Source organism: Lutra lutra, chromosome 4 (assembly GCF_902655055.1).
Source record: "Lutra lutra chromosome 4, mLutLut1.2, whole genome shotgun sequence".
In the NCBI taxonomy this organism is placed as follows: domain Eukaryota; kingdom Metazoa; phylum Chordata; class Mammalia; order Carnivora; family Mustelidae; genus Lutra; species Lutra lutra.
The window spans coordinates 17,302,122-17,319,574 of NC_062281.1; the positions used below are offsets into that span (position 1 = coordinate 17,302,122).

The window sequence follows — 17,453 nt, forward strand, 5'->3', positions numbered from 1 at the left end:
GTCCTGGCCTTTATGCTCAAACACTATTAGAGGAGTGTTAAAATAAGTGCTTTTTCGATCTAGATTTAGAGATGAGTGACTTGGTATTTTGGAATTTGATTCCTTTTAAAATATATTGAATTGCTGTTTTTTAAAATTTTTTTATTTTTATTTTTATTAGAGAGGGAAGAGAAGAGGGAGGGGGAGAAAGAGGATCTTTTTTTTTTTAAAAGATTTTATTTATTTGTCAGAGAGAGAGGAGAGCGAGCGAGCACAGGCAGACAGAATGGCAGGCAGAGGCAGAGGGAGAAGCAGGCTCCCCGCCAAACAAGGAGCCCGATGTGGGACTCGATCCCAGGACGCTGGGATCATGACCTGAGCCGAAGGCAGCTGCTTAACCAATTGAGCCACCCAGGCGTCCCGAGAAAGAGGATCTTAAGCAGACTTCACATCCAGTGAAGAGCCTGACCCGGGGCTCCATCTCATAACCCCTGCGATCATGACCTGAGCTGAAATCAGTAGTTGGATGCTTAACCAATTGATCCAACCAGGCACCTCTAAAATTGTTTTTGAATAACAACTTAATGGAGATGTAATTGACATACCGTAAGATTCACAGTATTGTGCTGTCATCGCTGCTGTCCAGTTTCGCAACATTTTCATCACCCCGGAAAGAAACCCTCTAACTCCCACCCCCATCTCCTCCTCCCCACTGGCCCCTTGGAAGCCACTAATCTACTTTCTGTCTTTATGAATTTGCCTATTCTGGACATTTTATGTAAATGGAATCATATTCATGGCCTTTTGTGTCTGGCTTCTTTCCCTCAGTATGATGTTTTGAAGGTTTATTTTACTGTAGTACCTCTCAGCACTTCATTCTTTTTTTGCTGAGTAAGATTCCATTGCATAAATACATCATGTTTTGTTTATCCACTCATGAGTTGATGAACATTTGGATTATTTCTACTTTGTGGCTGTTTTGAATGATATTGTGAACCTTGGTGTTCAAATTTTGTGTGGACATAGGGTTTTGATTGATTGGAGGTATATACCTGGAAGTGAATTGCTGGGTCAAATGGCAACTGTTTTAACATTGAGGAACTGCTGAGTAGTTGGCTAAAGCAGCTGTACCATTTTCCATCCCCATTAGCAGCAAACGAGGGTTCCAATTTCTCCATTCCTCATCAACACTTGTCATAGTCTTTGGCTCTAGCCATTTTTAGTGAGTGTAAAAGTATCTTTGTGGTTCTGATTTACATTTCCTTGATGGTTAATAGCATTGGATATCTTTTCATGTGCTTATTGGCTATTTATATGTCTTCTGTGGAGAAGAACTTCTATTTTAAAAAATAATCTGTGTATTCAGATCTTTATTACAAAGACTGTTATTTTACATAGTGATAACATTAAGCTCTGTTTGTATAAGACTTAGATAAACTGGCCCTCAGTATTGAATTTTGGTTTATGTAGTTTCCTGCTGCTTATTAGGGTGACCCTTTTTGCTGTTGCTAGTTTGCTTGACTGTAGTAATCTCTCTACTTACTTCCTTTCTGTGTCCCTCCATCTGTTTTGTTTTCTGTCTGAAGCTCAAAGACCAGGAGACCAAAACTGTTAGAATAATATAGAAAGATTTGAGTAACTGTACCTGAGGGCAGGATCTATATTTCTTTGGTTCTGGAGTTCTTAACTAGGGTCCAGTAATTGTAGTTTTCAGGGGGCACATGATGAAACCTCTGAAATAATGTATAAATTTGTATGTGTGTATATAGTTTTCGAGGTAGAAAAGATCTGTAGCTTTTATCAGATTTACAGAGGTTAACAAAAGTCCAGGCACCTGTTTCTATGAACAGTTTCACTGGGACACAGCCATACCCATTCGTTCTAAGGCTGTTTTCCTGCTTCAGTGTCAAAGTTGTTGTATGACAAGAGACTGTGTGACTCACAAACCTAAATATTTACTATCCAGCTGTTTAAGGGGAAAGGTGCTCCTGTTCCCCTAAAGGCAAGAAGGAAAGAAAGAGAGGAAGGGAAGGAAGTAAAGAAGGGCAGAGAGGGAGCGAGAGAAAAAAAGAACAAACATTGCTTTAATCATTGTGTTCCTAGCATTTAATAGGGGCCTTGTTTATAGAAGTGTAGAACTACATGGTATGGAGGGAGGGGCCTCCTTTATGAGAAATGTCTATGAGCCCATGAACAGACGAGGCCTTGACCTGTGGATGGATTGCTCACATGTTTTTATTTTGTTCTTGGTTCTTACCAAAAGAGAGAATTAGTGATGACTTACATTGCTGTAAGTATATATGATTTAACTCTTCTGGGTAAGATGGTTCCATTTTATTTTAAAGTGTCACATTTGAAATCACATGTGTATAATGAGCCCACTTCGAAATAGCTTGACACATGGGTTGTTTAATAGATGTAGCTATCCAAATATGGATAATTGAATCCCTAAAAATAAATTAATGAGATAAACGGTTTTGTTTGCTCAATGGGTTTTGGAAAAAAGATGAGGAGAAGATAATTGTTTTTTTAAAACCTTGGAAAGTTTTCTTTCCTATTTCAGTAGATACTGTCTGCCAGTTTGTAAGTGAGATATCTGATTCACAAATGGGATTGTTTCTGCGTATGAAAGATAATGCATGTCATATAGAGATTGTAGCCAGCAAATGTTTTTAGAAGAAAATTAACATATTTTTAAGGGATATTAGTTCTGTTTATAGTAATAAATATCTCAAGGATGTAGGATCACTATATCCCTGTGGTATAAAATACATTGTCTTATTTTTGCTCAATACTTACAGTTCAATTAAACCTATTTAGGCTAAGGATATAATTTCTTTTTTTTAGGTTGGATACTTTGATTTGATTAATTCTGTTTAAGAATTAATATATATATCATTGCATTTCACAACAGGGTTGTCAGATTTTGTTTAGCCCTAACTGACATAAGCATAGATACTCTAAAGCTTTTTAATTTTTGGTGTTTTTTAGGCTTTTAGGTATCTAGGAGTATTTACTCTCTAAGCTGATATACCTTTTTACCCTACTTTGTAGTATTATGAAATATAAGATTTAAAATTATGTCAATTATTTTTAATTATTTAATATATTTTTTCATATAGGCAGTTGGCCAGACAGCAGGCTGATAAGAAAAAAGAAGAGTGCAAAGAAGGTAAGTAATGTTAAAGGCATTTCAGATTGAAAACATGTAAGTCATATTTTGTTTACAGATATATTGAGGTACATAAAATAAACTGTACATATTTAAAGTGTGTAGTTTGTTGGTTTGTTATAAGTGTATGCTGTGAAGCCACCACTACAATAAGATAGTGGAGTGAACTGTCACTGCCAAAAACTTCCTCAGGCCTCTTTATAATCACTCCCTCAACTCCTGTCCAGGCCTTCCACACACCAAGATTCCTGAGTAATCACCAGTCTGCTCTTTATCACTGTAATTTAGTTTTCATTTTCATTTTCATTTGCGTGTAAATGAAATTATGCAGTTACATTCTTTTTGTCTGGCTTTCTTTCTCTTAGCATAATTGCTTTGAGTATCATCCACATTGTAGCGTTTTCTTGCCAAGTATTCCATTATATGGATATACCACAGTTTGGTTCCCCCCAGTTTTATTGTAATATATTGACACATAACATTGTGCATGTTTAAGGTATACAGTAAATGTTGACTTTTGGTACATTTATATCTTGTAAAATGATTACTATCATAGCTTTAGCTAACACTAGCATCATGTTGCATAATTACCATTTCTTTTTTGTGGGGACAACAACATTTAAGATCTACTCTCTTAGCAACTTGTCTTATAGGTGGAAATTTATATTCTGACCAACATCTCTCCTTCTCCCTCACTTGCCAGTCCTTGGTAACTAAGATTTAGTCTCTGTTTCTGTGAGTTTGGCTTTTTTTAGATTCCACATTTAAATGATGTTACACAGTATTTGCCTTTCTCTGACTTCTTTAATTTAGCATCCTGCCCTCAAGGTCCATCCATGTTATTGCAAATGGCAGGATTCTTCTTTCTCGTGGCTGAATGGTAGTCTATTGTATAATATGTATATTTTACGTCTTCTTTATCCATTCATCAATTGAGGAACACTTGGATTTTTTTCCCGTAATTAGTTTATTACTCTTTTGGTGGACATTGAGTTGTTTCCAGTTTGGGGCTATCACATTTGAACATTTGTGTACAAATTTTTGTATTACATATCTTTCCTTTCCTCTGGAAAGCAGAATGCTGGATCATACGGTAGGTGTATGTTGTGACTTTATTTTTGTTTTCTATTATTTTTAAGAAAAGTAAGTTCAAGATCTTGTGATTTGTTATATGAAAGTGTAGCTATTCAGTTGTTGATTTTAGAATCAGTTGATAAATGCCATTACTTAAAATCTTCCCATTTTATGTACACATCTTGAAGACAAAGTGATTCCAGTTACTCGGTCACTGAGGACTAGAAACGTTGTTCAAACTAAAGAACACTTGCATGAAGAGAATGGTGATGTTGAAGTTCGCCGCAGTTGCAGGATTAGGAGCCGCTATAGTAGTGTGAACCAGTCTGTGCTGTTTGACAAACTTATAACGAAGTAAGTAAAAATTATTTAGATCAAGATGATTTAGCTGGAAAAACTTTTTGTTGGGGAGGGGTCATAAATTTAAATTTAAACTAGCTTGCCTATTCAGCCGTGTAAAGCATAAGGGAGACTGATTATTAGAGGGCTTTGTAATAGTTCTATATATGTATTTAAATTCTCGGGAGGAAATTTTAGAATATTTTTACGCAGGTAAATTAGTGCCTCGTATAAAGATATTTAAAATCCCAGCACTCAAAAATACAATGGAAGACAAATAAAGTTTTTTAAAATGTACTACTCGGGCGCCTGGGTGGCTCAGTGGGTTAGGCCGCTGCCTTCGGCTCAGGTCATGATCTCAGGGTCCTGGGATTGAGTCCCGCATCGGGTTCTCTGCTCGGCAGAGATCCTGCTTCCCTCTCTCTCTCTCTGCCTGCCTCTCCATCTACTTGTGATCTCTCTCTGTCAAATAAATAAATAAAATCTTTAAAAAAAAAATAAAAAAATAAAATGTACTACTCTTTAACAGTTTTAGCTTATATTATGTCAATTTTCTTAAAGCACTGCCGAAGCTGTACTTCAGAAAATGGATGACATGAAGAAGATGCGTAGACAGCGAATGAGGGAACTTGAAGACTTGGGAGTGTTTAATGAAACAGAAGAAGTAAATCTATCCTTCCTCAGCCCTGAAACTAGTGTAACATTGTGTGTCAACTATACTGCAATAAAAAAGAATATATATATATATATATATATATATATATATATCCTTCCATTTAGGGGATGATTTAATAACCTCCAGTTTAACCAGTTAACTATGATACCTGTCCATTTTTTGGTTAAATTATTCATCATTTTCAACATTTTTAAACTGTCCAACATTTGTTTGATCAGTCACTAGTTAATTGCTGTAGTTGTAAGAGTTTGTAGATATAAATACCTTCATTTTAAGCAGGATAGGAAGATCCTACTGAATTTTTTTAATACACTGAATGTTAATGGCTTTTGTTTAAACATTTTTAGGGGAATCTTAATATGTACACAAGAGGAAAACAAAAAGGTATTCAAAGAACTGATGAGGAAACGACTGACAATCAAGAAGGCAGTGTGGGTTAGTCTTTTGTTCTACTTCTGGTTTTGAATTTCAGCACTTTTTATTTAGTAAGAGATAGCTTTTTTATTCAGAAGTTCTGACATTTCTGGTAGTTTGTGAGAGGTCAAAGGATTGGTCATAATTGAAAAGTGAGGGCAGGGGAGTGTTTTAAAAGATAATAGGTCCTATTTGGGAAAGTACTTGAAATCAACAAATCTAAAGCAAACAAACCTGGTTTGCATATATAATACATCTGCAGACAACACATCTCTACCTGTTAAAAGGTGATTAAAATTAAGTTTCGCTCTTCTGTTTAGAAGTTGCTACTGTAATTTATTAAAACTTCTCTTGAGTGAAAACCGGTTTTCTCAAATGCATTTTAAATATTTGGTGAGGGTATTTCACATTTTCATAAGTAGATTATTTGAGTTACGCTCTGTGTAACTCAGTGACAGCCAGAAGGGCTGGATGGAATTTAAAACTTAAGTATGAAAGGCAAAAGCTAGATAAGGGGATTCTCTAATTTGTCAACATGTTAAATTAACTTGGAAACCTAAGTATAGTCACTTATATTAATAAAATAAGCAGCAATACCGTAAACTTTAGCTTAGTACTAATGACAGTAGCCTTTAAACTTATTTCCCTACTTCCTTTTTTCCTTCCTCTGGTTATTTTTAATTCTGCATTTTACTTCCTTTTTAAAAATCTTCATTTAATGCTGCAAAAGACTTTTAGATCATTTTCATGAACAATCTAGAGGTAAAAAAAATTTTAAGTCTAAATTTTTAGACCCTTGTCTAAAAATTTCAATTCCATTGCGTTAAAAATCGCTAACATTTTGGTGACTGTCTTGAAAGTAAATGTTTCTTAACTGTAGAATCATCTGAAGAGGGTGAAGACCAAGAAGATGAAGATGATGGTGAAGATGAAGATGAAGATGATGATGAAGATGATGAGGATGAGGATGAGGATGAAGATGAAGAGGATGGGGAAGAAGATAATCAGAAACGATATTATCTTCGACAGAGAAAAGCTACTGTGTACTACCAGGCTCCACTGGAAAGTAAGTGCTTATGTATATTTTTCCAGGAGAAGCTATAATAGATTACACTTATCTTTACTGCCTTTTCTCTATCATTCTTATTTTTCATGTTTTCATTGTGCAGAATACTCATGGCTGTTGTCTTTCATAAACGATGTTAAATGCACAAGAAGTCATTTCTTCAAGAAAGTTAGATGTTAGCCTTGACCAAAGCAAATAATTGGACTATTTTGAAATTTCATGTCTGTCTGTAATTTTTTTAGAGTTATTTATTTATTTAGATTTCACAGCTTTCTTAGTTTATTTTCCCACTTTGTGTAAATAGGACTGTTCTTCATTTATGTTAAAGTTCTGCCTCAGGACTTGTGAGCTTATATATGCAGGGCTGATCACCAGCTGTTATGCATCAGTATAATCATAATGGTTGTTTATGGCCAGTGTATGTTTTGGTTGGTTGGTGTCTTGTGCTATACATATTTTCAGCAGCAACGCTGCAGATATAAATGGTTTAAAACGTGAACAGTAAAGCAGTCTATAGTAGATATGTACTAGTATTTTCACGGAAGGCAGCATCTTTGTGAGTATTTAGATGAAGAGCAAAATTATCTTCATACATATTTCTATATCACATACCTATAATTCTTCTTTTTAGAACCTCGTCACCAGAGAAAGCCCAACATATTTTATAGTGGCCCAGCTTCTCCTGCAAGACCAAGATATAGACTATCTTCTACTGGACCAAGAAGTCCTTATTGTAAACGAATGAACAGGTTTGGTTCTGAAGTAGTGATTGATTTATGACAATATAATTATGGCTGTGTTAGGGTAGGATTCTAGAGTCTTAGGATTGCTTGTATCCAAATAGAATTCTAGAATCATACATATTTGGGAGAGTTGGTTCTATGCCTATAGTGCTCTTACCCTTACTACCACTGACTGGTTTTTGCTTTTGCTTGCATTAATAGGAATTCTTAATAACTACCATGGTAAGGTAGTTTACTCCATTGTTCCACACTTTAATAATAGAGGCTACCTTTGCTTCAGTGTTTACTGTATTCCTGGCTTGTGTTAAGCATCTTACATAGACTGTTTTACTTAATCCTCACATTGTTCAAGTGTAGGTGTACTCTTGTCTTCACATGGTATCACAGACCTATTTTCTCACTATGACATTCTAGATTACATAACTTTCTAGACTTTTCATGATACTATCCTTTTATAGATCTGGGGTTTTTTCCAAGTTTTACTTGCACTTCTTAAAAATTTGTTTCTCTCATATAGTAGGAAGCATTGATTTTCTTTGACCATTCAAATTATTTGTAGGTTTTTTTCCCCTTCTACATCCTAACATTTGTTGATTGTCATTTTTAAGTCCAAAAGCGTAATTCTTTTTATTTTCTCATTCTCCCAAGTAATAAAAGGTTTTCTGATTCATTAGAATTTTTTGGGTAATAGTAACATTATAGTAGTTCATGAATGAAAGAACTAGTTAGTAAAGGTTAAAGAAGCTCCCCTCCCCAAAAAAGGACATTGATGTGGAAATGGTACTTCTTTTTCCTAATATAAATTTGCTCAGAGGTAAGACTTAAATCCTACAAGACTCAACTATTCAAACAGTTCTTGGAAGTCTGCTCATTGAAACAGAGTAATCTGATCACGGAAAGCAACACTTTTGTTGACAAATTTTGTTGACAGATTCTTCTAGGAAAAATATGAAATACGATTTGTGTCCCTGGGTCTTTTAATTTCATTTTCTGAGTGTCATAAATCACAAGTATATATCTAGATTTCCTGTTTCGTCATCTCTTTACATAAAACCAGAGCCCAGAAGGATGGAGGGTAAACTGTCAGGGTTGCCCATGATCAATTGAAAGGAGGCCACACAACAGAATATTGTTAAAGACCTATATTTTGGTGGTGAAATCTAATGATCTACAGAAAAGCAGCATAAGGTGTGGTGTTTCCTGGAATCGCCACCAATCATAAGACCCAGGGCAGCTGTCTTGGTTGCCTGACTCAAAGGACAAACCTCTATTAGATCCAACAGAAGTGAAAGGCTGGCACTTACTTTGAGATTTAGTTTCTTTTCTCACTCTTAACGGATATGTTTCTGGAAGTAACCCACTTAATTACTGATTGCCTCTGTAGTCGCCACCTACAATGTTACTCTAGAGCAGGTGGGAATTTTTTTTTTTTTTTGCCTGTTTGGTGCTCAAGTTCTCATATCTGGTTTGCAGAATCTACCCTTTATGGAAAGTGTCTCTAGCTCTTTGGGTAGAGGATTTTTTTTTTTTTTCCGCTACAATTATTAACAAATGTTTTGAGTTCTACCACGTGCTAAGCACTATGGATATAAAAATGGCTAAGTCAGGATTCTGGCCCTTGGGTCACATTGACTAGTGGAAGATTCTGACATTTATTTTTTATTTATATATTTAATTTATTATTTGAGTGTAGCTAACACATGATGTTACATGAGTTTCAATTATGCAGCATAGTGATTCAGCAGCTGTATGTTATGCAATGGTCACCACAAGTATAGCTACCATCTGTCACTATAACAACGCTATTGAAATACTATTGACAATATTCCCTATGCTGTACCTTTAATTCCTGTAATTTAATAATTTCCATCATTGGAAGCCTGTATCTCCCACTCCTGGTCACCCATTTTGCCCATTCCCCCCTCACAACCCCCTGTCTGGCAACCATCAGTTCTCTGTATAGGTCTGATTTGCTTTATGTTTGTTTATACATTCTGACCCATTTAAATTAAAGTATAAACTAAGAGATTTAAATTGTACCCAAGTCACATTATTTGACTTAATGATTTTGATTTTGGTTCTGATAGCCTTGTAAAGATTTTTACTTTTTGATAAGTTTTATCGAGATATAATTCACGTACCATATAGCTCACCCATTTAAAGTGTACAAGGACTTTCAGTATTTTCACAGTTGTGCAGCTATCACCACAATTTTAGAACATTTTTCTTGTCTCAGAAAGAAACCCTGTCCTCTTTAGTTCTCTCCAATTCCTGCATCCCCCACCCCCTCAGCCCTAAGCAACCAGTAATCTATTTTCTGTCTCTCTAGATTTGCCTATTCTGGGTATTTCATTTATGTGCACTCTTCTGTGAGTGGCTTCTTTCACTTGGTACAACATTTTCAAGGTTCATCCATCTTTAGCATGTACCAGTACTTCATTCTTTTTATTACCAAGTAAGATTCCATTGTATAAATATACCATGTTTTGTTTATCCATTTATCAGTTGATGGACATTTGGGTTGTTTCTACTTTTTTGGCTCCTGTGAATACTACCATGAACATTTGTGAACACCTTTTTGTGTGAACTTGTGTTTTCATTTCTCTTAAGTATGTACCTAGGAGTGGAATTGCTAAATCAAATGCTAACTCTATTTACTGTTTCAAGAGTTGCCAGATGATTTTCCAGAAAGGCTGCTTTATTTTACATTCCCACAAATAATGTATGAGAGTTCCAATTTCTTGACATCTTAACTAACCCTTACTATTACCTGACCTTTTGAATATAGCCCTTTAAGCCTTTTTTTTCTTTTCTTTTTTCTTCTTCTTTTTTTTTTTTTTTTTGATAACACTAGCCAAGGCTGTGTAAACATCTCTTCCCTTTTAACAACCTTAATGGTGATTTTGCTCAGCCTTTTTTACTTCTTCTTGAAGAGACCAGCTTCTGTTTGTAGTTCATGTCCTACTTCACCTACCTAGGCATGGAAACAAAGCACCCATTCAGAGAATTGTCTGAACGTTGCTCTTAGTATGGCAAATGGTCCAGAAACCTTGCACCCACAGGACAGGATCTTACAGGGGTCTTTGGCATGCTTACAGCCGAGCTTTAGGACTGCTGCCTGTAAGCAGGATTTTCTTTCTTATGATTACAAACCTCTACTCACTTAAGCTTTATTCTTTAGCTTCAATCTGCAGTTTCTGGAACAAGCCTAGTCCTTTGAACGCAAAGGTAACATAAGAGTACAGTTGCTTCACCAGTATTCCAGAGTATTCCATACCTGTTGTCAAGGTGCTAGAACTGGCAGCTCTAGACACTGGTTAGATTCACAGTCTGATCCAGTGCTTATCCATGTCAGAAGTTCAGTTGTTTTTAAAAAGCAAATTGGGAAAAAAATAAGTGAATGTGGACATGTGTGTTTAGAATCCTTTTAAAAGTGAAATAATGGCCTTTCTACAGTGTAATTATAAAGAACCTGGGCCCGTGACTAGGACTGCCCAGGTTGCAAGCCCAGCTTTTCCATTTATTAGTGACCTTCAGCAAGTTACTTACCCTCTCTTGTGTCAGTTTTCTGACCCATAGAATGAAAAGGACAATATTATTTATCTCATAGTATTGTGAAAATTAGATGAGTTAATGCATGTAAAGCATTTAAGATACTATCAGGCTTATGTTGAGTGCTGTATGCTTTTGTTATCTTGGCTGTATTTTGATGCTTAAAAATCCTACTTTGCAACTCAAATGGAAAATTTATGTCAGGCCACAGGTTTTATTGTTTGCTTCTAACTCTTTTGGCTCATGAAATCAACAACTGGGAATCACCAGTGTATATATAATGTGGATTTTTGGAATAGAAAGACAGTGGTTTGAATTCTGATGCCATCATTATCTTATTCTTACATTTTGAGCAAATTGTTTAAGCTGTGAGCCAGCCACATTGGCCCCACTCTAAGTGAGCATGCCATATGTACTTGTCCAAAGTTTAAGTTTAAGATTAAATACGCTAATATGTCTACTAACTGGTCTGGTAAAAGGAGCACTTAATAATTGTTAGCCCTTTTTATTAATTGTGAAGTTGGTCTTAATTATGTGAATACATACTGAATTCACACACAGTTATGTGAATTATATGTTTACAAGTTAATCTTTTCATAATATTAATGGGAATATTAAACAAGTTTGTCTTTCATATAAAATTGCAGACTTGTGCTTGATAGTTTTAGTTTCAGGCTCATCACAAAAATAGTGTTGGGCATCTTTGGGAGGTGAGTGGAGGATCACTTTCTCATTTATATCTGTTTTTCCATAACCCCTATCCAAAGTCCTAAGGGCCATTTGTGTTTCAGAATTCAGGATGGAGGGAAGGGTGGGGAGTCACAAAGGTAATGTGCAACATTAACATCTCTAGGACTGTCTGGGCCAGTAATGCCTAGTCACATGTGTTCTATAGCAGAACATATGAATAATCACAGTAAGTGGGACAAATAGTGACTGTGAATTGCCTTTATGACATGTCAGATTCTGGTACGTGAATAGAGGAAAAACTTGTTTTCCGAGTACAAGATTCTGGACCCTCCATTATGCAGATAATAGATTGTGAACGTTTTATAAAATTTTTGGAAATACCTACTTACTGTGATGGTACTCTAACTCAGGAAAAGCTCTAAACTCTGACCAATAGAATGATTATTAAAGGTTTTCCCAGCTAGATTCTTTGTCTTTCCTATGGGTCCTTTGCAACAGTGCAAAGGTAGAAGTGATTTAAAATTTTTTTCAATATTTGTAGCACTTGGAATCTTATTTAATCCTACCAACTAGCCTAAGAATTTGAATGTAATCAATTGATTATATTCTTATCCCTTTTTTGAAAGTGAGAAAATTAAGGCTTATATGGGTTAGGTAGCTCATCCACATTTTACACTTAACAGCTGTTAAGTGGCTATTGTGAATTTACAGTCGGTGATAGCTGTAGATGAAGGACATTGTATTTCTCACTGTTTCCTAGTATTTTTAACTTGATCCTTTCTGGTTTACATGAAAACTCCTGTGTTCTCCTTTTGAGGTTGACATTTTAAAATTCCCTTCCAAATGCGAAATTATATATAGTATAATATTGAAAATACTTTCTGAAATTAGTCCCAAAGAGTCTAATACCCTCTTTTTCCCACCTTTCTCTTTGAGGATAACTGATTTATATCAAGACTTAAGAAGTCATTCTGCCTGAACCATTCCTATCATAATGAACATTTGATTATCAGCTCTACCCCAGCCTCCTGCCTATCTTTTTTTTCCCCTTCCTCTCAGTTATCCAGGACTTGTATTCTTCTCAAAAGATTCAACCAACAAAGCCTACTTAATTGGTTCAGCAAATGTATTAGTTTTAGGATAAATGTCTTTGGATCATTAGGTATTTCTGATGTTTGCATCTTACTCCTCTGTTTTTCCTGCTCCCCTTCGTCATAATTTCAGTTTTCCTCTTTACTTTAGGCGAAGGCATGCAATCCACAGTAGTGACTCTACTTCATCTTCCTCTTCTGAAGATGAACAGCATTTCGAGAGGCGAAGAAAAAGGAGCCGTAATAGAGCTATCAACAGGTAAGTGTCATACTGATGCCTTTTGAAACTACAAGCTATTTTTTCTTAAGTGGTGAGAAGGCTGAATAATTTGGGAATATATACAGCTTGACCAAATTTAAGAATTACGTAAGAGGTAAATGTATAAACCAAAATGCCATCTTTTTTTGAAATATCTGTATTTGAAACTAGTAATAGATTAGAACATATGTTTTCTTACACAACCAGGGTATAACTCAAAATGGTGCTTGGTACACACTGATTTGAGGAAATAAACTTTTTATTTTATTTTATTTTATTTTATTTTATTTATAACTCTTTATAGTGTAAGTGCATTTCTAAGTTCATAGCAAGGATTTTTCCCATTTTACAGATGTGGCTGGGTGAGTGAAAAATGCGGTGCTTGTATCCTAATAAAATAATATTTTTATAGAGTAGAAAACAGTGTTGGATGAAACAATTAGAACATAATAATTGAAGGGATATGCAGACCAACCATTCTTTGTATCGTAAGCTCTGTTCTTTTGTAACATTAGATCTGCCCTAATGTGGTAGTCACTGGTTACATGTGGCTATTTCAGCACTTGAGATGTAGCTGATCTGAATTGAGAAATACTATAAATTTTTGCAAAAAATATACTCTTGGATTTCAAAGACTTAGTACAAGAAAGAATGTAAAATATCCCAATTTTGTAAATATTTATTTTGCACATTGAAATGGTATGTTTTAGATAAATAAAATATATTGTTAAAATTGGTTTTACTTTTTTGTTTAGTGTGTGTAAAACAAAATTTTAAATTACATTTTGACTTGTTTTTCATTTCCGTTGGCAGTAGTGAACTAAATCATCCACAACCTGTATTATTTAGACTACTTGAATTTTTCTTTGGCTTCATTCCTAGAAATGTGCATTGAATCCTGTGGATTTTATAGCATGCAGTTACACTTCTGTTAAGGATTGTTTAAGAAATACCTTTTAAGGGGTGCCTGGGAGGCTCAGTGTGTTAAGCAGCTGCCTTTGGCTCAGGTCATGATCTCAGGGTCCTGGGATGGAACCCCGCATCGGGCTCTCTGCTAAGCAGGAGCTGGCACTCGAGGTGGGGCTGGAGTGCTTTCACGAATGTTCAGCCACAGCATCTTTCTTTGCTTAGGTGCTCCAACCTAAGTGTCTCAGCCTCTAGCAAGAGCAGTTTGCATTCTCCATCTGTAAAACAAGCAGGTTCTTCTAGGTGTGCTCTGTGTAATCTACCATAACTGTTTCTGAAAGTAGTTAGGAAAGCAGTGATTCATTCTTGCTTGAGAGGATTGATGTGGATCCAAATGCTTGGTGGACCGTGAGACTGTTTCGCTGAGAGGTATTGTAGCAGAATTGTTGCAGGACTAGAGGCCCACTGCTTTGGTTTGAGTCCTGGATCTGCCACTTTGTGTGACTTTGAGCATTTTAGTTAACCTTTCTATGCCTCAGTTTTCTTTTAAAATAGGGGAAATAATAATGCCTACTCCATAAGACTGTTGTGAGGACTTAATGAATTATTACATGTAAAGCCGCCTAAAACAGCCTGGAAAATAGTAAATACTTTGTATATGTTAAGCCTAGTCAATATGAAGTATATTGATACAAACACGAATTTACTTTATGTTGCTGTGGCGTTTTGAACACTGGTATTTCATTTGACTGTATATCTTTAATGATAAAACTTCAGGGACAAATATTTCTAACATTGAAGTTCTCACCCTATATAAAGAAAATGAGGAAGTTGAAATAGGTAGTTTCACAATGATTGTGATTGAAATTTAACCTTTTTTAAAAGATTTTGAGGAAAATGTCCATATTTTAACATGGAATTCGGGGGAGAAAAGTGAACTAATGGGGTGGGGTTTTTTTAATCTTTTCTAAATAGGTGCCTCCCGCTGAATTTTCGGAAAGATGAATTAAAAGGAATTTATAAAGATAGAATGAAGATTGGAGCAAGTCTTGCAGATGTTGATCCAATGCAACTGGATTCTTCAGTGAGTTATACTACCTTGAATTGTATGCTTGAACACAAATACTGTTTGCTTCAGTTTAGTTTTAAAGTTAAATAAACCAATTTTCTTTAAATCAGAAACTTTACAGACATTTTTTCTTTTTTTCAAATCTTCGGGCTACAGCTAAAATGCTGTTACTCATTTGACTGTGTATGGGTTGAGTACAGTTTAGGGATGGAATGGCATTTTAACTGTAACTCCAAATCTGAGAATGTCCGTGTTTCCCTTCCATTGTCAGGTACGATTTGATAGCATCGGGGGCCTGTCTAATCATATTGCAGCTCTGAAAGAGATGGTGGTGTTTCCATTACTTTATCCAGAAGTCTTTGAAAAATTCAAAATTCAACCTCCAAGGTAATTTTAATTGTACATTTTATTTTAGCCAAATTCTGGGCTATGCTACTATTGTCCAGAAAGATAACACTTGTCTGTTGAATTTTTTTAGGCCTATAGTAATCTATTATGCTTTCCTGGGTACTTTGAATATTTTTACTTTCTTAAAGTTTAACTCAAAAAATGGTTTCAAAATTGATTCTCTATTAAAAGAAAAATAGTTTTCAAGGCTTTTCATACATTTAGTGAAATTCTTCCCATACGTATTCTTTACTTTGTTCTTTCACTTTTATACTTTAGTTTTAGATTTATACCAAAGTAATACATATACATAATTTTAAAAGTCACATTGCACTCTAAGTCTTACAAAGGAAGAAATGATAGTAGTTCCTTCTCTACTCTTCCTCCTCCCACTTTCCAGAGCCAACTACTTTCATTCCTGTTTATCTGTTTAAATACATATTTAAATAATACACTTATACTGTAATTTTTGGTCTGTTTTAGAATCTATTGACTTGTAACATGAACAGGCTCTTTTGGTTTCCCTTATCTCCATACATATACATTTTTTTCCCGTCCTCATATGCTCCTGGTAGCTTCTTTATGCACATGTAAAATTGTTGAGTCAATTTTAAGTGTGTTCTTTATGATTATGTAAATATTTCTTACAGCTGAACCATATATAGTATATTATGACTACATTTTCTCTCTTTTCCAACTCTGTTCTTTCCCATCAGCTTTAATATTGTTTGCCTGTGGGTGGGGTTTTTTGTTGTTGTTGTTCTTTAGGGTTTTTGTAATTAGTTTTATATGTACTTTTCAGTTTATGCTAGTGATAAAACTCTTCAGTACAGTTAAACATAACAAATAATTTATTGACTCCTCATTTTTCTAGACACATCTTGGAGCTTTGTTCTCTTGATTCCATCCAGACTGGTTATTCTTAGTCTTGAAGCACAGCTAAGCTTTGGGACTTCTCGTCACAATCAGTGGGATTTCCTTTATCTTTCAGGATTTCCTGCTTCCTGGAATCAACTAAGACCTTTTTTTTTTTCTTAATTTTTAAGTAATCTTCACCTCTAACATGGGGCTTGAACTCACAGCCCCAAGATGAAGAGTCTCACCCTCCACTGACTGAGCCAGCGAGGTGCCCCTAAGGCCGTTTTTTACAGCTGTGTTTTGATGGGGTACATTCCAGCAATATCCTGAAAAAAAGAATGGAAGAGAGGTTATTTTTATTTTCTTTTTGAGAATGGTCTTGGAGCCACAGTCTGTTGATGTGTCTTTTTTCCCCTCCTGCTTTCATTGTGCTGTGCCTCTACAGTACGGAAAAGTGTCCTTTGATTTCTAGGCAAGTTTTTTTGTATCACTTCTTCAGTAATTTTTCCACTCCATTTTTTCTTTTCCCTCAATTCATGTCAACTGAATGTTGGACTTTCTAGATTAATCTACTTTTTTTCTTGTTTCCATCTCTTTTGATCTTTTTTCCTTAAGTGTCTAGTGGGGATTTCCTTTTAAGTGTATAGTGATCCTTGGCTCTTTGTTAATATTTAAGGGTGAAGCTTTTTTTTTTTTTTTTTAAGATTTATTTATTTGAGACCAAAAGTGCGTATGCCGGCATGTATAGGGACAGAGGGAGAGGATCTCCAGCAGACTGCTGAGCACCCCCATGGAGCTTAATCTTACAATCCTGAGACGATGACCTGAGCAGAAATCAAGAGTCTGTCTCTCAACTGACTGAGCCACTCAGGCACCCCCAGAATGGAGCATGTTTTTAAAAGCTCACTTGTAGAGCTTGTTAATTTCTAGGCCTTACCTTAGGATGATGGTTGGGTGGTGATTCTTTTACCGGAAGTCCTCAAAGTCAGTATCTAGGCTTGTTTTTCCCCACCAGAGACAAATCTTGCAGTTTTCCGTTTGAAACTTATGAGTCTGGCTGCCAGCATTTTAGCAGTAGGCCTGGGAAAGGGTTAGTAGTCTACACTGTTCAGCATGGAGTTCTTAACTTACTTTCTGCAGCATCTCATCTTTTCTCGTACGGGCAAGTAAATTAGCCA

At 35.5% G+C, this 17,453-nt stretch overlaps 1 protein-coding gene across 1 annotated transcript in view; it reads left to right on the plus strand.

Annotated features, from left to right (window-relative positions):
• The window catches only part of ATAD2 (ATPase family AAA domain containing 2), a 67,632-nt gene that overhangs the window by 15,502 nt on the left and 34,677 nt on the right, over positions 1 to 17,453 (plus strand). Inside the window, exons 3-11 of the mRNA XM_047726499.1 lie at positions 3,102 to 3,151; positions 4,414 to 4,579; positions 5,126 to 5,228; positions 5,588 to 5,675; positions 6,535 to 6,720; positions 7,352 to 7,469; positions 12,948 to 13,055; positions 14,937 to 15,045; positions 15,302 to 15,417. Of these exons, the coding sequence (XP_047582455.1) occupies positions 3,102 to 3,151; positions 4,414 to 4,579; positions 5,126 to 5,228; positions 5,588 to 5,675; positions 6,535 to 6,720; positions 7,352 to 7,469; positions 12,948 to 13,055; positions 14,937 to 15,045; positions 15,302 to 15,417 (1,044 nt within the window). The remainder of the gene's footprint in view (positions 1 to 3,101; positions 3,152 to 4,413; positions 4,580 to 5,125; positions 5,229 to 5,587; positions 5,676 to 6,534; positions 6,721 to 7,351; positions 7,470 to 12,947; positions 13,056 to 14,936; positions 15,046 to 15,301; positions 15,418 to 17,453) is intronic.